The sequence below is a fragment of the Lipotes vexillifer genome, unplaced genomic scaffold (assembly GCF_000442215.2).
Source record: "Lipotes vexillifer unplaced genomic scaffold, Lipotes_vexillifer_v1.1 scaffold12, whole genome shotgun sequence".
NCBI classification, from domain to species: Eukaryota; Metazoa; Chordata; class Mammalia; order Artiodactyla; family Lipotidae; genus Lipotes; species Lipotes vexillifer.
In genome coordinates, this window is record NW_006796716.1 from 2,033,275 (window position 1) to 2,056,901 (window position 23,627).

Below are 23,627 nucleotides of genomic sequence, written 5' to 3' on the forward strand. Positions count from 1 at the left end.
GGGTGCTGTGGCCGGGTAAGGCTTCTAGCTTCTGGCCGTGTCAAGACCAGGCTTCCTCCCCTGCCTCGGGGCAGAGTCCAACAGGTCTTCAGCTGCCTCAGCCTCCCTTCCCACATTCCTACAGCCCCAGGAGCAACCCCTTTGGGCTACGCCTGACCCCAGGTAATATTCTGGAAGAGGCTGACTGGTGCCTGGTCTCCAGCCACCCTCGGAGCTAGGGAGGCAGAGCAGGCCCCAGTCAGGCCTCTGCACTGGTAAAGCCCACGGCCCGGGCCAGCTACTCTCCCTGGCGGGCCCTAGTCGAGTCCTCAAGCCATTGTGTGTTGCATGTTTGGGACAGTGGTCCCTGCTCTCTTGTGCTCGGGAAGTCAGCGTCCCTTCAGGCGCCCGCAATCTCATCCTGCCCTTGCTGCCCCCCACTGACGTGCCACGTGGGTGTCAGGTGTCTGGGATGCAGTATTCAGCAGCCAGCCAGGGAGGGGCACCTCCCTCCTCCCCAGTGTCTCGGGACTTCTCAAGTCTGAGATGTGCCCCCACCTAAAACCCCTGTCGCCTGTTGACAGGCAAGGAGCATGCATGCGAGCGCATGCAGCAGGGGCCGGGGCCAGGTCTGAGCCCCGCCTTCCCTCGGCTTTGCTCCTGCCCAGTGACTGTGACCGCTGTCCGTGTTGCCTTCTTGAACAGCGACTCCCCTCCCCCTCCTCCACCCCTTCACCAAAGGTCTTGGTACAACCAGCTGCCCATTTTGTGAAATTTTTATGTAGAATAAACATTTGTACCTGTACCATGCCTCTGCTCTAGATTTCTTAGTGTCACGGCCTTAGGACTGGGGCTGATCATACATGGCACCACGGGGCTCAGAGACCAAGGATCCCACCTGCCTCCCTTGGCCTTCCCCTTCCAGACCCTCTGGCCCCCCCCACCCCAGCCTGAACATCTCTCCGCTCCTGCTTAACACCTGACGCCTATTCTGTACTGTGGGCCCAGATCGACCCCCTCTTCCCACTTTTCCTGGAGTCACAAGCCACCACTGGATCCCCTCTCATCACCCTGCTAGACAGTCCCCCCCCCCCGGGGGCCGAACCTGTCCTTCTGACCACTAGTGATTGGAGAGAAGACAGGCCCCAGAGGCAACCAAGTGCTGGACAGCTGATGCGGTGGCTCAGGGTTAAAGTCAGCCCAGGCCGCTGGGCTGGATAGTGCCTTCAGACCAAAGGGAAACCAGAGACTGGGCAGAGGCCTCAGGCCAATGGGTACCACGGATACCTTTCATTTCATCCTGCCCATGCTTCCCAACTTTGCCTGGTGTTGTAATACATAATATAGTCTCATCTAAGTCACATATAAGCAGCACTAAATTAATCTACCTTGTTCCTTGCAGGTTAAAAGAATGCTTTCATACATTAAGTTCTTTAAACCCTAACTGATAACCTGGGAATCAAGCCCCCACCAATAGAGGAACTTCAGAAATCTGTTTAGGATCACAAAGCTGGAAAATGCCAGAGCCAGAGTTCCACAGAAAGTGGTTTACTGCTTTTAGAACAAAACAAGATGCTCTCAGAACTTTTTTTAGTGAAGAAAATACTTTTAGAACTTTAAACCTTTTTAGAACTTTTCTAAAACACTATTTTTGTCAGCTGATAAAGTAGGCACTTTAATATAGAAAACCCTCCAGAAGCAAGTGCCTGGGCTGGATGGCACAGCTCACAACTGTGTGGTTCCTGAGCTGTCCCACTGGACGTGGCCGCCTGCTCAGAAGCGGGGCTTGCGCTTGCGGCCGGTGTACTGAGTGTCAGGTCGGACCTCCCTGTGCGAAGAAGTAACAGGGACGGGAAGAACAGAACTATCTCAGGAAAAAAAACAAGGTCCCCTGGGACCCCCGAGGCAGGTGAGCCCCCGGGCCCTGGGTGGCCAGACCCCACCCCACCCCCTCGCCCCCTGCACTCACTCGCCCTGCCGCCGGCGGCGCGCCTTCTTCTCCAGCACCCACTTTCGGCTCTTCCTCACCACGCCCCGCCTCGCCATCCTGTACGGGACCCTGTGCAGGAGACACGGCTGTGAGCAGGTGGACAGAGTGGCCTGGCTGGCACCCAGGTTAATCCCAGCAGGTAAGTGTGGTGAGCTTCCCCCGAGTCAGGTGTCCTCAGATGCCCCTTCCACAACAGAAGTCACCATTCTGGACACCCCCTTCCTGGTGACATCTGCTGGGGCCAGAGCGGTTGTTTAGGAGGAGGCAGGAGACGTGGGGTCCCCCCCTCGCTCGCAGGCATCCACGCGGTTGACCACGTGGTTAGGCATACATACATACCTGCCTGTGGGGCAGGCAGGGGCCAAGCTACTTTTGGGGCTCACAAGAGCCGATCCAAGGAAAGCAGGCCCTGGTCTGGCTGTGAGGCCAGCACGCTTGGTACACACCAAGTTGGGGCTCCCAGCAACTACAGGTGTCTGAGGTAGGAAAACAAGGCTGCCCCACTCGTGGCAGCCCTGACAATGATCCTCAAGGGGTGATCTTGGCCTCCAGTCCTGGCTGAGGAGAAAAGGGACCTCCCACAGCTCTATGGGAGAGAGGCCCTGAGAAGAGGGGAGCCTGAGCCCTCAAACCACATCCCCACCTGGCAGTTGGAATCCAACTGTTTTCAGCGTCGAACACACCACGGAGGCTGCTTGCCCTCTGAGTAACCATTCCCTGAGTACCTGCGTGCACGGCCCGTGGATATTCTACAGTGGCTATGAACCAGCCCTGCCCCTGAAGAGTCCACGGCTGGGCTGTGGTAGCGACCACCCGCACGAGGCAAAGCAAGTGCAGGGAGGCCAGGAGCTGCTAAGGCAGTGACGGGGAAAAGGAGAGGGCCACAGAGATAAGCTGCTTCATGCAGAAGGTGGGCCAGTGTTCCAGACAAGAAGCAATACATGAAAATGAGGCACAGGGAAAGGACTGAAGAGGAAGCTTAGGGAGCAGAAGAGCCCTGTTCCTGGAGTCATTGAGTATAAGAAGGGGAAGGGTCCAAGTGAGACTCAGGATCATCTGAGGATTGAGTCATCCTCGTAAGTTTCCTCCTCACCCGAGGACCAGTGGAAGCCGGACTGTGTGACACACCCTTCCGGCTGCTACTTCTCATCTGTTCTAACCTAATAGTAAAAGTCAGATTAAAAAAAAAACACCAACTCAGAATCCCACCTGGCTGGTCCAGTTCATGGTGGTGTGAACACCAACCAGCAAGGAGCGTGCTCTCCCTCCAGGAAGCAGCGAGGCTTTCTACCACAGGAGGAACACGACATGTCCTAGACTCTGGGGTGTGCAGAGATAGCAGTTCACGAAAGAAAGTTAAGAGAGCCTACAATGAGGCGGCAGGAGTCTGATGTGGCAGGTGCAAAGCAGGCTGCTGGAGATGCAGGACTAAACACATGCAGGACTAATCCCCAGGAGTCTCTAAGGAAGGACGAGCTCTGGGGTAGCACAGTGAACAGGGGGCAAGATGTGAGCTGCGGGAGGGACGATGGGAAAGAGTCATCAGGGGAGACAAAGGGAGCAGTGAAGATGGTGAGCGACCCCGACCACAGGTGCCAAGAGGGAAGCGGAGTCCACAGTGCAAATGCTGGAGGGGACGGAGCCTTTGGAGAGAGCAGCTGACGAGTGGTAGGGCAGAGGCTGGGTGATGAGGATTAAGGAATACATAGGTCAAGCAAAGTTGTTGGGGGGCGGGGGGAAGAAATTAGAGATAAGTCAGGTAAAGGTTTAAAATACTTTTCCTTGATTTACCTATTTATTTACAGTAAGCAGCCTGAATGTGATCAGACAGAAGTGACACAACTGGGAGAAGCCCGATCAGCCTTACAGTAGACAAAGGCCTCCTCCCACCCTCCTCAAATCCAAAGACTTCAAGAGGAAGAGGCTGGAGGGACATGAGGTCCGCGCCAGGCACTGTGCTGAGTCCTGTACAGACATGCCCTCGACTCAACTCACTGCCCGAGAGGGTGGCACATCCCCCCCAATTTTAAACAGACGAGAAATGGATGATCAGGTCCCACAACTTACCTAAGTTTACAGTTAGGACATGTCGTCTGTAGACACCGGCGTGAGGACAAGAGGGAGCCTAAGATGGATGGAGGGGAAGCAGGAGACGGGACCACTCCCTGAGAGCAAGCGATGGGCACCTTAGAGCAGAAACAGCTAGGAGAGCCCCCAAGTCCCCACGGGGAGTGGGCTGAGGAAGCTAAGGGAGATGACCACGGAGGGCCAGTGGGTCAGAGGGCATCAATCCATGGTGGACAGGAGGACCGCACTCATGATTTTCACCACAGGTGGGCCTTCCATTCTCGGCTCATTTTTCCTCTTAAACGTCTTAAGAGTCTGAAAACCTTTCACCCCTACTAATCAGAACTAAGAAATCACCTCCTTCTTCACTACCATATAATCAATTGTTCTTTCAACAAATAGTGAACACCTTTTGCTAACAAGACACTATTCTGGTTTCAGGGATACAGTGCAAGTCCCCACCAAGTTTTCATTCTAGTTGGGGACAGAAGTAATACCAAGTAAACGAATACTTATGGTTTAGAGCAGTGAAAGGTGGTAGGGAAAATAAAGGTAACAAGAACTCAACTGAAGATACTGAATAGAGAAATGGCAAGATATGATTTACATTTTAAAAAAGTAAAAGAAAAAGGGAAGTCTCCGTCTTGCTGCACAGCAAATGAATTCAAAGAGGCGAAGTCAGAAGTAAGGAGACAAGTGAGGTAGCTTTCAGTAATCTAGGCAGCAAAGACAGAGACCAGGTAGGAGTGGGGAAAAGGGATGGAGTGACTAGATGTAAAATGTAAGGAAAACAGGAAGGGCTGAGAATGGAAAGAATGGAGGGAGGAAGTTCGGGGATGAAGACCAAGAGCTCTGTTTTGTTCCAGAGACCCGTGGGAAGTCCAGGTATGGATATTTAGGAGGGGAGGTGGTTTGGAAAGCAGAGGTGGGATTGAGACCAAGCATAGAAACCTGGAGGTTCTGAACCTGTAGCTGGTGTCTAAGGCAGCAGGAGAAGACAGGAGAAATCGAGCAGGATGTTTGTGTGCTGATGGGGATGACTCAGGAGGGTAAACATGAGGATGCGGGAGAGGAATGGGAGCCACAGGGGCCAACTGGGGATGGGGTCCGGGATGTAGGTGAAGGAGGCAGCCTTGGGAGGAGGGGACAGCCTGCTGGGTATGGCAAGAGGGCAGGCAGAGAGGAAGGCTGCCCACAGACATCCGGAAGGGCTCCGCTAGCTCAGCCGGAGACAGCTGCAGGCACAGGTCTGAAGGGTTCCCAGGTCCTATTTCCGCCTTGCTGTCTCTGCCACACCGGACCCTGACAGACTTTGTGAAAGCAGAGAGAAATGGAGGAGTCTTGCTGCTGTGTCTAATGAACCTAGTGGCAGCAACTGCCTGCACCTTAGGCAGGGCTGAACAACAGCCTTACCTCTCAACCGTGAACGTGGACCCCCTGGCCTCCTCTTCCTCATTATCTTCATTCTGGGCCTGCAGGAACCAAAGTGCTCTCAGATCACCCTGGAGATCTCTCAACCCACCCGCCCCGCCCCAGAAGGCCTGGCACCCAGGCCTGAGCCCTTCTAACAGGTAGACGGCCCGGCCCCAGAAGAAGGGAAGCCAGAAAAGATGGGCCTACAAACTCACGGTCCCTCACCATTGGTGTAAAGGTCGAAGGTCCAGAAAACAAACAGAGGTAGAACCTGAAACAAGAAAGTGCAGAGTGAGGGCTGGGCTCAGAAAGCCTCACAGAGCAAGACAAGTCCTCCCCCTCCCTGCCACAAACAGATACAGACACAGCCAGGCCTCTTGCCTGCCGGGGGCCCCAGTGACCCAACTCAGCACTGCTCTGGTGCACGCATCAGCGGCCTGTGAGGGCCACACCGCCACCCTCTCTCCTGCAGCCAGGCAGCACCCTGGCCCCCGGCACTCACTTCTTGGCTCTGGCGCTGTTGGGATAGTCCACCAACACACCACCAGTGAAGCCGGCCCTGGTGGCCTGGGTCGTGATCAGCTCCAACTGGGGAGAGAAGAGCGCGCAGTCAGGCAGGGCGGCTGGGGGAGCAGCAGCTTCCCGCCCCCTCCCCTGGCCCCGTTCTGGTCCCAGAATGGACCTTGTCTGGGAGAAGTGAGGGTCTTGATCAGACTATTCCCAATTCTGAGTCCCTGAAAGCCATGCAGAGAAGGTGCAGCCTAGAACCAGCCACGGAAGATACCTCCCTCGGGGGATTACAGAACGACCAAGTCCCCGATTCTCACTTTCTAGCCCAGGGACCCACCTCCCCATTCAAATCTCAGGAGATGAATGGCCACCAACTGCGAGGCAGACTCATTCATGTTATTAGTCAGGGACAGCTTGCCACTTGTCCATCAGAGTCAGTACCTCCCACCCCTCACTGCTCATGCATCACACTCCACAGAACAGACAACTGTTGATGTATTCTCCCCCACCCCCAGTTATTTCTTCAGTTATGGAAATCAGTAATATCAGATGGTTTATCTGTCAAGAAAAGACAGACCCCCTAACCCCCCTCGCCCCAGGTACCCCTCCCTCTTCCTTAGGACATTAGGTCATAAAATGTGTCAGCAGGGGCCACGGGGACCACTCCCAGGAGCTCAGCCCCTCCCTTCCCACCAAGCAGCCTAAGGTTGCTTGTTCCGTCACCTCCCAACAGCAGGAGGGCAGGTGGGTGAGGAGCAGGATGTTTACCTATTCTGGGTCCCTCCCCCTTCCCTGCACCTCCACTAGCCAAGGGGTTCACCTGCTCTGAGTTCTCAGGGTACAGCTGCAGGACAGCCCGAGCTCCATGGACCTGCAACAGAAACATGGCTATCTTTCAAATATCCCATGGGGTCAGGACCCAGACACTCCTCCTGTCCTTATTCACAAGATATTTATTGAGTTCCCATTATATGCAAGGTATACTGTTCTCAGGGCTGGGAAACAGCCATGGACAAAAGAGACAGCCTCCGAACTTCCGCGGCTCACATTTTAGTGGGTGAGGTAGCTAATTTACAGTAGTGATTAAGTGCCAAAAAGAAAAATAACTTCGGACAAGGGATGGTGCATGACAGCAACTATCAACTTTACTTCTGGCTCAAGGAAGGCCTCTCTGAGGGACGCTGGAGCAGAGACCGGAATGTAGTAGATGGCTGGGCTATTTAAATGTCTGAGGGAAGAGCATTTCAGCAGAGAGAAACCCAAACACAAAGGCCCTCAGAACTTCAGGTTTAACCCCAGGACCTGAGAGGAAGAGAAACCATATAACGCACAAGACCCAGCTATCTGCCAGAACAACCCACTCTAAGAAAGCCAGGGGTGAGGTGAGGGGACTAAGGGGACCAAGAAACATCTGGATCCAAAAAAAAAAAAGTGAAAGAACTCACTTTTAGGACTTAGAATCGTAAACTATCATCTAATCCTAGTAAACAGTGGAAATCAACACCATCACTTCTAAAGACAAGATAGGGAATTCCCCGGCAGTCCAGTGCTTAGGACTCGGTGCTTTCATTGCAGGGGCCTGAAGCCGAGCAGTGTGGCCCAAATAAATAAATAAATAAACAAACGAACAAATAAATAAAAGACAAGAAAAAGCTAATAAAGGCTCTCTCAGTGGTAAATAACCACCCTGCTCCCCATCTGAGCACTGGCAGTAGGTGGAAGGCAAGGTGGGAGTTGGAGGATGTGAGCACTCTGGAAGGTGTCCTCTGTGTGGCCTCGAAATGCTGTCCCTGTCCTCCCTCTGTGGCGTCCAGGCCCCCAAGCCAACTTCTGACTGGTATTCAGCAGAGTGGACACAGGAGTTGTGATCAGTCTCAGATTCTGACATCAGTGTCTTCGCATTTCACTAGAGCGTCAGCCCCCTGAGCTATCCTTTTTTGGGGGCTGAAGACTTGGACCGAAGTAACTAACAATGAGGTCCTGCCATCCCATGTGGTCCCATCTGAATGGCATTCCCACGGGGCACCTCCACTTCATCATGCTATCTGCAGGGCAAGGGAGGGACACGCAGCCAGCCCAGGTGGGAAGGAGATCTCATACTCACCAGAACGGAGTAAAGAGCAGAAAAGAAGCAGTATAGGCGCTTGGCAGGAATGTCGGACTTCTTGTTAGCATTACAGAGCCACTGCACCGCAGAAATGCTGAAAGAGGAAGGGACCTAGTCAGCAAAGGGAGCGATACGCAAGGTTCGATCTCCAGGTGAAACCCTCCTGCCCACGACTCTTTGTTGGCACGTGCAGGTCCACTCCAGGTCACTATTCTACAACGCTGGACCAAATAGGGTCTACAGAAGGTGAATGTGAACTTCTTGTGGCCAGTCCAAGGAAACATTTCCTCAACCTTGCTTCCGCACACATCTCAAGTTTAGCACTACTCAGCAGGTCAAGGCTCTCCCTGCCACCTACCCCTTCATTCCCTCCCTCCAATCAAGAGAAATATGCTTTGGACTTACACAAAGCCATCTGCTCTCCTCCTAAATCACTTCCTTAACTGCACCTGATAACTGTCTCCACCATCCCCAGATTTAAAGCCTCAAGCAGCTAGTATGTCCGCCTTTCCGACATTCCCCTCCTCACTGCTGTGCACATACATGTACAGAACCCCAAACCCTGCTGGTGTGTCCGGCCGCCTCTCCCAGCTTTTACGTTCCTCCACTACTCTCCTTGGTCAGCACTCATTACTGCCTCCACTGCTTCGACAACCTAACTTATCTCTCCTCTCGCGTCTTCTCTCCTTTTAAATAATCCTCCTACAACACAGACCCGATCTCGTCACTCCCCAGCTCCCCATCAACTACTGAGTAAAACCCAAACTTCTCAGGATGGAGTTAAAAGCCTCTAGGAACTGACCCCACACAATCTCATCTTCTGTAGAATTTCTCATTCCTCTACATCTATGAGACTCCTTTCCCCACCCACTTCTGTGCCTTTGCTCACACTGTTCCTTCACTCTGAGACCCTCTCCTTGACTATCCAAATTCCTCCCAACCTCAGGGCCCAGCCCCGGCCCCTCCTGCTTTCCTGTGCTCTTACTTCTCTTCATAACTCTGGTGGGTCCCATGATTCCCTAGTACACACCCCACACTGGGGCACACGTTTAGTAACTTGGTCCACATCTTATAGCACCTAAAAAACCATGGAGTCTTAAAAACAGGGACCTTTATTTCCACAAACAGCACAGCACCTCGGACAATTTCTTGCAGGTAACAAATGTTGAAAAGAAAAAGCCTGCCATACCACCCTTCCTCTTAAAAACAAACTAAAAATGACTATTTACCCCTGAAATATACAAGACCAAATTGCTGGCCTTTGGTTTTCTGCAGCTTAGAACATCTCACCTGATCATTACTAAAAAGCAATTGCTATCTCTGAAATGTTTTTTCTCCCCTCCTGTTTTGTTACCACATGTAAGCTAATCCCATATCCTAAAAAACAACTTCAAATCCAGATTTGTACTCCTCACCCAGATTCCTACTGTGTATCGCTACAGCTCAATCTATTATCACAGGAGGTCTTCCCCCAGGTAATGATTAAACTATGACTTCCTACCCTAGCCCCTACCTCCACCCCACCAACAAAACACTAAACCAAATACTAAACAGAACTTACTACAGAAAACAAAGAACAACTTCACGTTTCTAACTGTAATTTCAGTGTTCTAAGATCTGTTATCAAAGTACTACGTACACATTCAAAACTTGAACCTGACGCCACAGAAAGGACTCCTAAGCCACCGAAGAGATTGGAGCAATTGGGGCCACTCTCCACTACAAAGTCCTTTGAAAAGAAGTCAACAAGATGGCTGCTGGGACCCACAAAGTGGCTTCTAGAGGCTCAGAAGACCCCCACACACACCCCACACACACATAGCAGAGAAACTTATACCATGGTGCCTGAATCTGGCAGTGCAAGATAATCACAGGAGTAGTTTTGAAATACAAAAAAATACATATTTGGGGGGCCTTGCTCTGACCTTATACATCTGAAAATCCTGGGGGATGTGTATTTTTAAGTATTCTGTGTGATTCTGCTGCACAGCCAGGTTTGGGAAGCACTGGCCTGCAGGACTAAAAGCAGGACCTGAAGACTCTCACCTGATACAACCATCAAAGGAGCCCGGTTTGAAGGGGATGCCCTGACCCATGTCCCCCAGAAGCAGGTCTCCCTCCGTGTCTCGGTCCAAGGCCGCATCTACATTGCAGAAGAGTAGGTGAGGAATCAATCTGCATCACTGTTCCATACTCATGCAGAGGAGTCCACTCCAGTGCTAAATAGGACATACTTACCCAGCATGGCAGGGCTGATGTCAATGCCCACCCAGTAGTGCCCCTCATCTGAGAGGTAATCTCCACTCAGCCCAGAACCACAGCTGGAAGACACAATCAAATTGGGACTCAACAGTGTGAGTAGCAAAGACATCCCACCACCTACCTGGACTATCTAAACTGAGCCCCAGGATCTCACCCAATATCCAACAGGTAACAAGGCTGACCCTCAGGCAGACAGAGGAGCTCCAACGCTCGCCCAGCCATCTTGGTTTGGACATCAATCATCCGTGAGCTATAAAAAGGCAGAAACACAAGCAAGTGGTAAAGGAGTTCTGGGCTAAAACCTCACCTAGACCAAGAAAAGCCAAAGAAAGAGAAAAAGGAACAATCATCCTGAGGTACTCTTTCCCGGTCAACAAACTGGACTACAACTATTTAAAAGTGACCCCAAAAGTCCATGTAATACAACGTGTTATTTTGTTCTGACACAAATTAAAACTGTAGTAGCTGCAGAGCTAATGTGAAGTTAACAAATCATTTATCTAATGACCAACCATTGGGTATTTTCAACTCTACCAGGCTTTGACATTGTATTACTTAAATACATGTCTTCTAGAAGAATTATCCACTGTAGCTACTCCCATATAGAAGGGTGAAGACACAATAAGAATTATAGCAGTGCTGTCCATGAGAAACATAACGCAAGCCACTGGGGACATTCTAGAAGCTACGTTTAAAAAGAAATTAAATATGTAAAGTCAGCTGTAGTAATAGTTAACCCAACATACTCAATATTACACTTTATTTAATCCAGTATACTCAAAACATCATTTCAATACATAACATAAAAAACAATAAAGCATTTTACGTTTTCTTCACATGAAGTGCATCAGATTAAAGATGTTTCAATAGACGGCTGATGACTACTGGTTACCATATTGAACAGAAGAGGTCTAGAGTGTATCTGGCTTTCCCAAGATCCAGGGAGAGTCACACGTACCAGTTTTCAAAATGCCTAACACAGGGCTCTGCAACTGGAAAAATGTTTCTATTTGCTACCTAATGACAACTGACCAAAGGGTTTTTGCTGACTCTGTCTGATACTCCAATTTGAACAAAAAAGAGAAAAGAGGTATCTGCAGAACTTTCTTACAGAATACTGTATCGGAAAAAAAGGTTTGGAAGTTCTTGCTCTAGCCGACATCTGTTAACTAACTTCATAATTATACAAAAAACTCTCCTCTATGAAATTCAGATACTCTACCAACAGCTGTCCTAAGGATTCACTGAGATAATGTAAACTGCGGCGTACAGTAAGCATTCCATGAATATTATTTCCTTCCCCCCCAACAGCACTGATCCCTTACACATCTCCACTGCGTCCTACCTGTTTTATCACATGCTTAAAATAAGCTGTCGTATGAGAGAAAGTAGGCGTGATCCCTCCCATTCTGATGCTAAGGTTACCGAGACCCATTCGAAAGTTTAAAATTGACTCTTCCAGTGTCAAAAATGGAATCAACTCAGGTCTCTTCCTTCCCCCCACCCGCAAATTCTGCGTGCTTTCCAAGCAACCTCCGCAACCAGGGCAACTTGCCGGTTCCCGACCCCCGACGCCTCGTAACATCCAGGCTCCACTTACTTGCGCACGTATTTCCGCGCTTCATTCTTGTCGTAAAACTGCAGGGACGAGAAAAAAAAAAAGGGTGGGGAGTCGAGGAAGAAATCAAGACGCGGAGGCCCCAGAAGAGGAGAGAGGGGTGTCCGCGGAACACAGGCCTCACCAGCTCCGGAGGCCCAATGTGCTCGGGTCTCTGCCCACGAGACGCCATCCCCACGCCTCAGCAACAAGACTCGCGCGACTTGCTCCGGGAGTCCGGCTTTTATATCCTCGGCCTGGCGCCCGCCTCGTAATACGCATGCTCCACCCATCTCCCCGCCTTCTCTTTTACTCGACTGGCTACAAGGGCCGACTGGATGCGAAAAACGCACGCCTCCCATTGGCCAGTTCATCTTGCACCGCCCGCCTGACTCATTCAAGATGGCCGCCCAGCGCGATGTGAGGTGGTCACGGCTGTTACTGTGGAGGTTGTGGCAGGCCCGGGGGGTTCCACAAAACTTGGGATTGGGCCAGGGCCTAGAAGCGAGAACTTATTCCCGGAGCGACGGCCCGTACTCGCGCATGGCGCTCTATGAGCTGCTCGGCGTCCCCTCCACGGCCACGCAGGCGCAGATCAAGGCGGCTTACTACCGGCAGAGCTTCCTTTACCACCCGGACCGCAACGCCGGGAGCGCCGAGGCTGCCGAGCGCTTCACGCGCATCTCCCAGGCCTACGTGGTGCTGGGCAGTACCATCCTGCGTCGCAAGTATGACCGCGGCCTGCTCAGCGACGAGGACCTGCGCGGCCCCGGGGTCCGGCCCTCCAAGACGCCCGCCGCCGACCCCGACTCGCCCCGCACCCAGCCGCCTGCCTCTCGGACCCAGGGCCGCGGTCAGGCCTCGTCGGGAGCCAACCGCACCATGTTCGACTTTGACGCCTTCTACCAGGCGCACTACGGCGAGCAGCTGGAGCGCGAGCGGCGCCTGAGGGCCCGGCAGGAGGCCCTTCGCAAGCAGCGGGAGGACCGGGCCAAGAAAGGCTTACGCTGGGACGAGACCCGAGACATGGCTTTATTCGTGGTTCTGCTCACAGTTTTCATCATCATGGGTTTTCGTTTTTAATCGGAGAGCGGAGGGAAGTGGAGCAGCCGCGCCACCGCCCCTCCACTCCCAAGAAAACGGCCTTTCCTGTCTTCTTGAACCCGTTGCCTCCATTGTCTACTGTTGTCTACCTCTACTGGGGTCCGAAGGAACTGCTCTCCCCTTTCCCTTCCCCACCCGGCCAGCTTAGCCATTGACCTGCATATCCCTACCCCTCTGGTCCAGAAAAGGAGGCTTTTTGATGCCCAAGAAAAAGGCTCCCAATGAGGAGTCCCGAAAGCCCGAGAGTGAGGGGTTTCCTGGAGGCCCTGGGGTGCCTGCTTCCAGATGTTGTCAATTTCTGGAACACTTGCTGTGGCTTTCCTGTAAAGCTCCGAGCAAGACTCGTCTGCTCCTGCCCCACGTGTGTAGCATGGGGCTCCTCTGTAACCTTGAAACGTGCAGTGTGACCAATTGTGACTGCCAAAAGAAAAATTCTGGGGTGATAAGAAACTTGTCTTTCTGTGAGTTCCCCAAGCCACAGGTGAGACCCAGTGTAGGGTAAGGATGTGATCTGTGGGAACCTGGCCATTCTTTGGTGGTCAGACCCCACTCCGCCTTCTGTTGTTGGTGAGTGTGAGTGGGAAAGAAAGCAAGGTCATGAGCATAAGGAATGAGCCTTCCTGTGCCCATGCTTATCTAATGTATGACCTCAAAGAGGTTACTCTGTGGGCGTGATGGCAGAGGAGCAAATCGTTTGCTCTCTTTCGGTTTGTCACACTTGATTATCCATGTTCTAATAGGCTCAGTGATTAAAGTATGATGCCAGGGTCTTCCCTGGTGGTTCAGTGGCTAAGACTCCATGCTTCCACTGCAGGGGGCACGGGTTCAATCCCTGGTTGGAGAACTAAGATCCCACATGCTGCAGCAGCAGGGGGGGGAAAAAAAAAAAAATATATATATATATATATATATATATATATATATATATATATATATATATATATATATATATATATAGTGCCAGTAGAGTCAGGTTTGTCCTTGGGACACTGTGCCCGGGACCTGGTCATCCCTTGACCAGCCAGCCCCATTGCTAACTGCAGCTCCTCCCTTCCCAAAAATAGAGCAACAAACTGGGAGTTTTGAGTCACCTGGGGGTGGCCCAGCCTCCTGTTTTGCTGGCAGTGCTTATCGCAGGTCCTACAAGCCAAGTCCTTGAAACGTGGCTACTTGAAGCTGTGGGAATTGGGGGGGGTTTGAGTAGACCAGACTGTTGAGTGACAGGAGGCACAGGATGGAAATGTACTTCCTTATTCAGAGCTGGCTTAGGGTTTTTTGGTTGTTGTTTGTTTCCTCTTTCAGTTCTCTTAACCGTGAATCACTGCATGTGGGGTGTGGCTTAGCTGTGAGATGGTAGATACTCAGGTATGTACTGTGGAGCATAAAGCTGTGGGATAGGAAAACCTTTGCAGGAGACCTTCTACAAAGGTAAGGACCTAAGTAGGTTCTAAACAAAGCCAGAGGTGCTTTGCTATATTAACACCAATTCCTGCACTCAATCTTTCGTGGCGGTCATTGGATAAATTGGGAGAAACCCATAGCTAGTGCAACTTGGTCTCTTGGGAACCATTCTGTTTTCTCTAGCCTTGGAGGTTGGGGGCAAACTCTTAGTCGTAGCTTTGCAGTGACCATATGATTCAGTAGTAAAGATTTAAGCCTACTCTGGTTCAGACATGCTGGGCTCATGGAGCCTTGGTTTGGGGGCAAGGGCATATGTACTTTAAAAAAGAACATTTAATGTTATTATGTTTCATATCTGGAAAACAAGAGAGAAAGTCTTTTCAAAACACAAACTGCAGGAAGTGAAGCTTAGTAAAAGGTACAGAGGCTGATGATTCTCAACCAAGGAGTTGGGGCATAACAGAGTGTCCTTGGGGCAAGATTCTATCAAAGTTTCGATCAAATGGGGTTGGGGTTCTTTTGGGTCTTGTTTGTAAAAGCACTAGTGGTCTGTGATAATCTGGGATCTTTCTCATGGGCTCTGACATAGATCTCTCAAGTTTGTTTTCTCTCAGTGAAGATCACAGTGAAGAACATTCCCTCGGGCCGCAGAACATGGAGGTAGACCCAGAAGGTTTGGAGTAGTGGGGTCCAGACTCTGTGAAACTTCTGGAACATTCCATGCAACTCCAAACAGGGTAGTCAATAAAATTTATTAATCATCCAACTCTAAGCTTCTCCTTAGGCCTAGAACTAGGACCACTCTATTCTATAGTGCTATCCTGCCTGCCTTTGGTTTTTTTAGGCCAACGCTAAACTCTGAGAAACCCCACTCCCTACCATCTCTGAAACTCAATCTGGGCTCTTCATGGGAGGGCAGATGTGTGGGAGGCTTTTTGAAGGACCCTCCCCAGCTGGTTCCTGTTAAATCATTTCTCCCTCTCTGGCCCCCCTGCAGTTGTCCTTTCTCAGCCTCTTAGCTGCCCTGGGGAGGAGAGCCTAAACCAGGCCATGGACATTAGCCCCTGCCTTCTAGGGGCTGCTTCCCAGTTCCTGATAGAGGAGGAAGGCTGAGACATGGTCAGCTTCAGTCCCTTTTCTCCCTTTGGTCACAAACTGAAACAAAACTATAAGTTTGGACCTAGGAAGAGAGACTTTGGACAAGAGGGGCCCAGCTTGCTCCATGCTGTGCTCATTGGGTAAGGCGCGAAGTAGAGTGCCAGGCTGAGTGAGCGGCACACACAGATCCTAAATGGGGCGACGTGGACAAGAGGATAGGAATCAAAGGTGTACATGTCTAGGCAATTGTGATATTGTGTTTGGGCTTGATCAGGACTTCATTTTATTCCTCCTGAGCCTAACTGTTTACCCCTCCATTGTCCTTTATTTATTGCTGGGTGAAAAGATCCTTTACACATCCCAGTGCTGAAGGAGTAAGATTTCTTGCTTCCTTCTGCGGTTCTGGCATTTCATTCGCTGAGTGCGCCTTGCCTTCTGTAATGGTCTCAGCATGAGCCAAGATGAATAAGAATAGCCTACCTTAGGCCAGTGAGTTGTCTGGTGGTCATTACTGACCATGTATATATATCTCCATCCATTATAGCCACAGCCTGAAGCTGAGACACCAAGGGTGGAGCCCAAGTGAGTGGCCACCACACCTGCTTATGGAAAATGGCGAGGAGTAAGGGTCTTGTCTCGGGCCTTTGGGCTTCCAGGAATGTCACCAGATCCCATGAAGGGAGGCTGAGAGAAGGGACAGCTGGTAAGTAGCGGTGTTACTTCACTCTCTGGAATTCAGTGTGCTCTCCTGGCCTTTGCCCTCTCAGTTCCTCAGCCCTGTGATGAGGTCACACACTGTCTCCTGCCTCTGAGCAGGACTGTAGAAGGCGCGCCTTGCCTGCCCTCAGCGGCTTGGCTCTCAGGCCAGGCTTGGAGCCCTGGGGGCCATTGGGTTTGTGCAAAGCAGCTGGGGTCCCTCTGTTAGTGTTTTAGGGTGATAGCAAGACCTGAGTCTGGACCTCATGAACTTGCATATGCTAGGGATTGCTAGGTGCTCTCATCCCCCAGAAGCAGAGAGCTCACCTTCACCATCTGTTGTAAGGTCTTGGTGTCACTATGGATCTAGCCATCTCGCCACTGTCCCTTAAGGCTATATACAAACCTGGGGCTCCGTCGCTAGTCTTGAGGTGGGTTGGCCCTCCCATCCTGCCTCTGCCCTGTCAGTATTCACATCCTCGGTCCTGGGAGGGGACTGCTGCTAGACAAAAGAAGGCCTGTTTCCAGAGGATGAAGAACTGACCGAGATTTCGTGGTTCACAGGCCACAGCTGACCTGCACACAGCGTTTGGCTGCAGCTAGCACAGTGTCTTAACTTTAGGCAATATTCAAAATTTGGAAGACTTTGCATAAAAGTCTAGATTTCTGACTCCTCTCAAAAAAGTGAGAAAATGTGCCACCATTGAGCTTCCTACCATACTTTCATGACCGCCTGGGAGAAGCTGTAAGGTCTGCCTTTCAGATTGGACCTTGCTCCCTGGTCCCCTGCATTCTTCACCAGCAGAGGGGATGTGTCAGAGGCCATGATGCACACACTTGCACCATTTTGCTCTTAGTAGAGAAATCTCTCTCTGTATCCCATGTCTATTAAGAGGAAAAACAAAAAAAGGAGGGGGGGGAATCATGCATTTCCAGGAAAATGGGGGAGGGTGTACTTTGTGGAAACAGAGCTGCTTTGCACTGTAACCTTCTGGCCCTACAGGCATTTGAATTTGCAGGTCCCTAGGTTGCCTCCTATGTTATTAAAAGAGCTCACACTTTATGCAGGGAGGCAGAGTGTAAGTCTTATTTTCATTGTGGGACAAGAAGAATCTTTTGAGAGGTGTACAGCAGTGGCAAGGTCCCAAACAAAGCCAGAGGTCCCTTGGTACAATAACACCAATTCCTGCACTCAATCTTTTGTGTAAAATCCTTGTATAAATTGGGATAAACCCTCAGCTAGTCCAACTTGGTCTCTTGGAAACCATCATATTCTCTCTAGCCTGGGAGGTCAGGGGCAAGTTCTTAGCCATGGCTTTGCAGTGACCACATGATTCAGTGGTAAAAGGTTGAGCTCAGTAAGCCTTGATTAGCAGGCACACACAAACGTACATTTAATGTTATTATGTTTCAAATTTGGAAAACAAGGTGGGAGGCTTAGGAAAATATGCAGAAGCTAGTGATTTCCAAACAAGGAGGTTCACATAGACTTTCTTGAGGGGGAGGAACACCTTGTTTTTATCAAAAAGGAGTGACAGTTTTGTTATTTGGGCAATTTTTTTTTTTTTTTGGCTGTGTTGGGTCTTCGTTGCTGTGTGTGGGCTTCTCTAGTTGCGGCGAGTGGGGGCTACTCTTCGTTGCAGTGTGCAGGCTTCTCAGTGCAGTGGCTTCTCGTTGCAGAACACAGGCTCTAGGCACGGGGGCTTCAGTAGTTGTGGTTCGCGGGCTCTAGAGCACAGGCTCAGCAGTTGTGGCACACGGGCTTTGTTGCTCCGCCACATGTGGGATCTTCCTGGACCAGGGCCCGAACCTGGGTCCCCTGCATTGGCAGGTGGATTCTTAACCACTGAGCCATGAGAGAAGCCCTTTGGGCAATTTTTTGGTTTTGGTTTGTAAAAGCACTGGTGGCCTGCGATAGGTAGGACCTTTCTCATGGGCCCCTTGAGGGTCTACCTCAAGTTTACTCTCTCTCACAGAGGATTATAGCCAGGAGCATTCCCTGCGACCCCAGACCTGGAAATAGAAAGTTCCAGAAGTGATCTGGCAGGAGAGCCCAGACTGCCTGGAACTTTCCAGAATATTCCATGTACCTTCAAGCAGAGGGGTTAATCAAGTTTATTAACCATCCAACTCTAAGCCTTTCCCATGGCCCAGAACTAGGCCCATTCCACTCTGGTGGTATCTATACCCACCTGCCTCAGGTCTTTGGTGTTTTTCATGCTGGAGCTGAATACAGAGGGCCTCACTCCCTGCGTGCTCTAAAACCGAGTCTGAGCTCTTGAGGAAGGTGAGGGGTGTGGAAGGCCTTTTGAAGGACCCCATCTGGTTCTCATGGTAATACTTTTCTCCCTTCCCAGTCCCTCCCTTGTCTGGGTCATTCCTTCCTCCTCTTCTTACCTGCCCTGGGGAGGGGAGGCTGAACCAGACTGTGGACATTAGCCTCTGCCTTGTAGAGGCTGCTCCCCAATTCACAATAGTGGAGGGAGGCTCAGGCATGACCACCATTAGCTCTTCTTCCTTTTGGTTACAAACGAAAAACTCCCTAGAAGCATGGACCAGAGTGGGAGGCCAGGCCGACAGGGGCCCGGCTTGCCCCAGGCTGTGTGGAGAACGTGGGAGGTCTTCTGGGGCTGTTCAGTCTTCTGTCATCTCAGGAAGGCACCTGGTGTCCTCCCCAGCGTCCCTTGTCTCCAGCACGTCAAGTGCTAGCAGTGAGAGCAGGAGAACCACGGCCACTGTGGGATGAAGCTTCTCCAGTGGGCACTGTCAGTGCTTTGCCCGTGCTGGGGGTGAATCCGACTGGACTTGGGCTTCTAAAAGCTCGGATGGGCCAGTCCCTCTAACTATTGCCTGTATTTCTTAAGAGCTCATCAGCAGTCACTCAGGTGCTGCTCACTCATCTTTAGGGATGGGGACCAGCCTACCAGCCGCAGCATCTGTGCATCAAGAGCCTCATACTGAGCCAAAATCTGGCTCCCAGTGGTTTCTACCCATTGGTCTTGACACTAACGTCTTGCTCTATGTGAAACAGTCCTTTAGAGACTCAGAGGCTAGCCATCACATAGTTGTATGTAAAACAGATCCCTCAACTGTTCCATAGGGGACTTAGCCCCAATCCTCTTTCTCATTATACTTCAAAGGTGCTGTTTTGGGGTTCCCTTAGAGTTTAAAACTTCAGTAAAAAGTAAAGCCAAACCAGCACTTGCCTCATTCTAGATGGTTGTGGCCCCACTAACATGGGCCAAGATGACGTCAGCTTCTCCAGCACTCTGACTGTCCTCTCTTACCTGCAGGACCTTCTGTGACTTCCTGCCAAACTTCATCTCATTAGACTTGACCTAAGCTGATCCAAGACGTATTCCCACTCTCTCATCTTCTTGTCCACAGTCATCAGCCAAGCTGGCCACCTAATGTTTACCCGAGCTGAAGACAGGTAGCTTCCGCCCTATAGAACCCTCTCCATCACTCAGTGGGGGTGGTCATTTGGCAGGCCAGAGAAGGAGCAGGTACCATCCTGATGGGGCTTACAGGCCACCCAGGAAAAGAAGGTGCATACAGGTGAGGCAGTTGGAGAACTGTGATGGAGCAGAGTGTGCTTCTGGCCAGAAGTGCTGGGAGTTTAAGAGTTAGGGAAGACTCCCATGGGTTGGTAATCAGAAAAGGCTTCATGGAAGAGGCAGAAGCAGTGCTGGACCTGAAGGACAGCCAGGCTTTGGATGGGCAGAGAGGAAAGGAGGGCATCTCAAGAGTAGGAAGCACAGGAGCTGAGATGTGGAGGCTGCAACAGCAGAGTGGCTGGATGAGGGAGCAGAGAGGAGTCAGGCAGCATCGTCATCCTCATCATCACATTTATTGACGGCCCCTGGGAGGCGGGGCTGGGGACAGAACATACAAAGACAAGGACCTGCCCTCAAAAAGTTTCCATTCTAAGGAGACGGGGACAGAAAAATACAGAATGGTCTTTCCGGGGGAGGGCCCACTCTCACCTGGTGCAGGTCAGAAGCCCCTGGCCTACCTTGCCCCAGGGTCTGGAGCATGAGTGGGGCCTGACCACCTGGCTCCTAGGTGGTGGACCCCAGAACTGGGGGAAAGGTAGGCTCAGGACATGATGGAAAACACTCCTGTCAGCCTTGGCATTGTGCAAGCCTAGTGGAGTGGCAGGGGGTGATAGGCCCCCTAGGCAGGGCCCTTGAAGGAAGTGGGCAACTTCCCAGGCCCCCATGAGTAAAGTTCTTTCACTGGGGCTGGCTCATCACCCGGGAGGCCCCAGCCGGGGAGAAAAAGGTGGAGTTTCCTCAGCGGCAGAGGCATAATACCCTGCCCACCCCACTCCCGGCCCTCTCTCTGGGCATCTTCCAGGTGACCCTCCTCCCCAGTTCAGCCTCCGGGGCCAGGGCCTGCCTAGGGCCAGGGGGAGGGGCCTGCCCCTCCCCCTACCCCGGCGGTGGGGGAGGAGAAGGAGCCACGTGTCAAGTTTGTCTGGGCCCCCCAGTGGGGAGCCATACCCTGGATCCTACCGGTGGGGGGGCTCTGGCTGCGAGGGCCGAGGGCTCAGCAGAGGGGCTGGGCCTAGAGGGCACCCGGGGGAGCCCTTCAGCGGGGGCACTGGGCGGGAGTCCAAGGGGGGCAGGCTCCGGGGCACTGCTGGTGGCCCCCGGGTGGCCCCAGTGGGCAGGACAGCAGCAGCGGGGAAGGATTTGGGGGGATCCGCAGCAGCAGTGGGGGCTGGCTGGCCAGACCGCTCCCGGCGCCGCAGCAGCTCCTGCAGCTTCTCCGCCTGGGTCCGCCTCAGGTGGGCCAGGGCACGGCCTCGTTGGAAGGCGGGCAGGAAAGCCTCCAGGCTCTGCTCCCCCAGCAGCAGCTGCTCCATCTGCTCCTGGGACAGGAGGGAAAGGACAGTTTGGGAGGAACATGACCAAAGACTGAGGGCTGGTCCTCTCTTCTCCCACCCTGAATCCCTCCCTATGGCGACCACCCACAGCTCGGACATGGGGCACCTGAGTTCCAGCCTGGGCCTGCCACTTGCTGAATGACTGAGGATGAACGTCCTCTACTCTCAAGCCTTGATTTCCTTACTATCACCAGACCTGCTGGGCCAGGGATGAGGCGGGATCAGAGATGGAGACACACTTTAAGTAGACAGGTGTCTCTCATCAGGGCCAGGGCCCTCCTCCTCCACCTCTTCAACTCACTGAGCACCGTGCTCCCAACCCAGCACTGAGACATCTGTCCCAGCTCCTCTGTAGACCCAGCCTAAGCTGCCCTGAGATGTTCACAGGAAGTTGGGGGAAAAGTTACAGGTGGGGACGGTGGGCCTTGTGTCCAGTGCGGACAGCAATGCAGCGGGCACTCCTGGGAGCCAAGCACTCAGGGCAGGCTTCCTGGAAGGGGGGCTCTCAAGCCTGCAATGTAAGAATTGAGGGGAGGGGGGTGATGATAGGATGGGGCCCCCCTCCCGGTCCCCAGGCCCAACTGCCCCTTTTCTCACCTCCGCCTCCTGCTCAGCTTCTTCCAGCTCAGCCTGCAGCCAGCCCAGCGCGCAGTGGGGGCTCCAGCGGTGCATGCTCTCCTCTGAGGGCCACAGAGGGACAGAGTGAATTAGCCCCTGCCCTCAGGGCCTGTCACCCAGGGCAGACAGACCAGAGCCCCAGGGCCCAGACCTGACTCTCACTGACCCTGTGTGTGATTCTACGCTTCCCCTCCCCTCTCTGGAGCCTCACTTTCCTCATCTGCACAACGCCCCGCCGGATCCATTTATGCTCCTCCCCCCAGTCCTAGTGCAAAAGAGGGAGCAGGGGCTTTGTCTCCTAGAGCACCCCAGGCCCTTGGGTTTTCGGCCCCATTTTGGCCTCTCGAACCCAGCTCTACGCATCGACTGCTCACCTTCCCAACTGGGTAATTTTCCAGCAGTAGCACCCCTCAAACTTGCCTGGGGAATAGGTCTGCCCAAGTCCCAACCTTCAGAGCCTGGCACTTCCCAAGGGCCACCCAGCCAGATGGCCAGCTGCCCCCCACCCCAGGCAGTTCTCCCGGCCGTCCCTCACCCAGTCGCTGCAGCTTGTCTGCACAGCTCTCGGCCACCTCCTGAAGCTCCTGGTACTTGATGGCCAGGGCAGCGCGGCCCATCTCCAGGCGGGGCCGCAGTGCCAGGTTCTCCTTGGCTAGAGCGTAGTTGGAGGCCAGGCATGCCTCGCGCTCCAGCTGCAGGCCCTGGAACTGCCGGCAGGGAAGAGCCCAGAGGCCCATTCAGGGAGTCTGCCCATGGCCACCTACTGCCACCGTGGGCGACAGTGCCCACGGGCCAAGGCGAAAGCACCCCAATCTAAGGATGGCGAGCCAACAGGTGGAGGAACGATAAGAGCCCAGACCCCGCTTTGCCTCAGTTTCCTCTTCCACAAAGTGAGCTAAAAACATCTACCTTATAGGGTTGTTGTGAGACTTAAGTGAGGAAAACTACGAAGGCCTCTACAAATGTTAGTTAATTTTTAATTTTCAATTAATATGTCTGCTCAGGTCCCCGAGGAGTCCCCCTCCCTCCTCTGTCCCATTTTCCATGCATGGGCAGCTTCCCTCTCATTCCAGGCCTTTGTCTGTTTCCTCCTCAGGTGTTTGTGCCGAAAACACTCCCACCCCCTGCTCTTACTCTCCAGTGATGTCTTCACCCTGTCCCTGCACAGCACCCCCTCAAACCCCCCTCTCTTCCCTCCCCCCCCCTCCTCTGCCCTCCAGTGGAATCCCCACACCCCAAGGAATACACACCCCCTTTTCCTCCCTGATCCCCTAGCACCTGCTCCCAGCTTTCCTTCTCTTGCAGAAAGCAGACCCCTTTCTTTCCTGGCCCTGGAGAACGCTATTTCCTTCTGTTACTAGGCGGGCCGAGCCTCCACTCCCTGCCCCTGGAGAACGCACTACCCTCCATCTGTCCCCTATAGGATGCACACGCCCCTCCTGCCTGCCTCCCTCCAATGTACACGTTCCCTTTCTGCCCCCCCGCAGACAACCAGCCCGGGCCTATCTCCTGTGAAATATACAACTTTCTCTTATGGTGGCCTATGGAATACACGCCTCAGCTTTCAGTACCCCTCCCCACCGGAAGACACAAAGCCCCCTCTTACACCCCCAGACCACGGAAGCCCTCCCAACGGCCCCCCAGGTGTCACACAGGCCCCTAGTTCTCCCCATTTAAGGCGCCTCCCCTTTCTGGCCCTACAGACGTGGGTGTGTGAGCCAGGGCCCCCACAAACAGCCGCCCCCCGCCCCCCGGAACACACCTCCCTGGAGCAGCCGCTGTAGGACACGCCTCGCGGACATCCCGGGGGTGCACGGGCGCTTCCCTGGGTCTCCGGCGCCCCACCCGCCCCAGGCCAGCTCAGGGCGCCCCCTCCCCCGGGGGCGGCTCCGCC

At 52.8% G+C, this 23,627-nt stretch overlaps 3 protein-coding genes across 3 annotated transcripts in view; 1 reads left to right on the forward strand and 2 right to left on the reverse strand.

Annotated features, from left to right (window-relative positions):
* Positions 1-1,752: 1,752 nt before the first annotated feature.
* On the reverse strand, positions 1,753-12,118 carry BUD23 (BUD23 rRNA methyltransferase and ribosome maturation factor). The gene is made up of 12 exons (XM_007468780.1): positions 12,071-12,118; positions 11,929-11,966; positions 10,483-10,578; positions 10,305-10,387; positions 10,113-10,209; positions 8,064-8,160; positions 6,780-6,830; positions 5,952-6,037; positions 5,675-5,720; positions 5,450-5,508; positions 1,949-2,038; positions 1,753-1,807 (listed from the first exon to the last, which is right to left on the reverse strand). Exons 1-12 carry the CDS (start codon positions 12,116-12,118, stop codon positions 1,753-1,755), a joined length of 846 nt encoding a protein of 281 aa, XP_007468842.1.
* Positions 12,119-12,322: 204 nt separating this feature from the next.
* Positions 12,323-13,791, forward strand: DNAJC30 (DnaJ heat shock protein family (Hsp40) member C30). The gene has a single exon (XM_007468781.1). The coding sequence runs from the start codon at positions 12,328-12,330 to the stop codon at positions 13,006-13,008; it is 681 nt and encodes a 226-aa protein (XP_007468843.1). The 5' UTR covers positions 12,323-12,327; the 3' UTR covers positions 13,009-13,791.
* Positions 13,792-20,737: 6,946 nt separating this feature from the next.
* VPS37D (VPS37D subunit of ESCRT-I) overlaps positions 20,738-23,627 on the reverse strand; it is a 5,886-nt gene continuing 2,996 nt past the window's right edge. Inside the window, exons 2-4 of the mRNA XM_007468886.1 lie at positions 22,269-22,440; positions 21,713-21,795; positions 20,738-21,100 (exon numbers count right to left, since the gene is read on the reverse strand). Coding sequence (XP_007468948.1) covers positions 20,738-21,100; positions 21,713-21,795; positions 22,269-22,440 — 618 coding nt within the window. The remainder of the gene's footprint in view (positions 21,101-21,712; positions 21,796-22,268; positions 22,441-23,627) is intronic.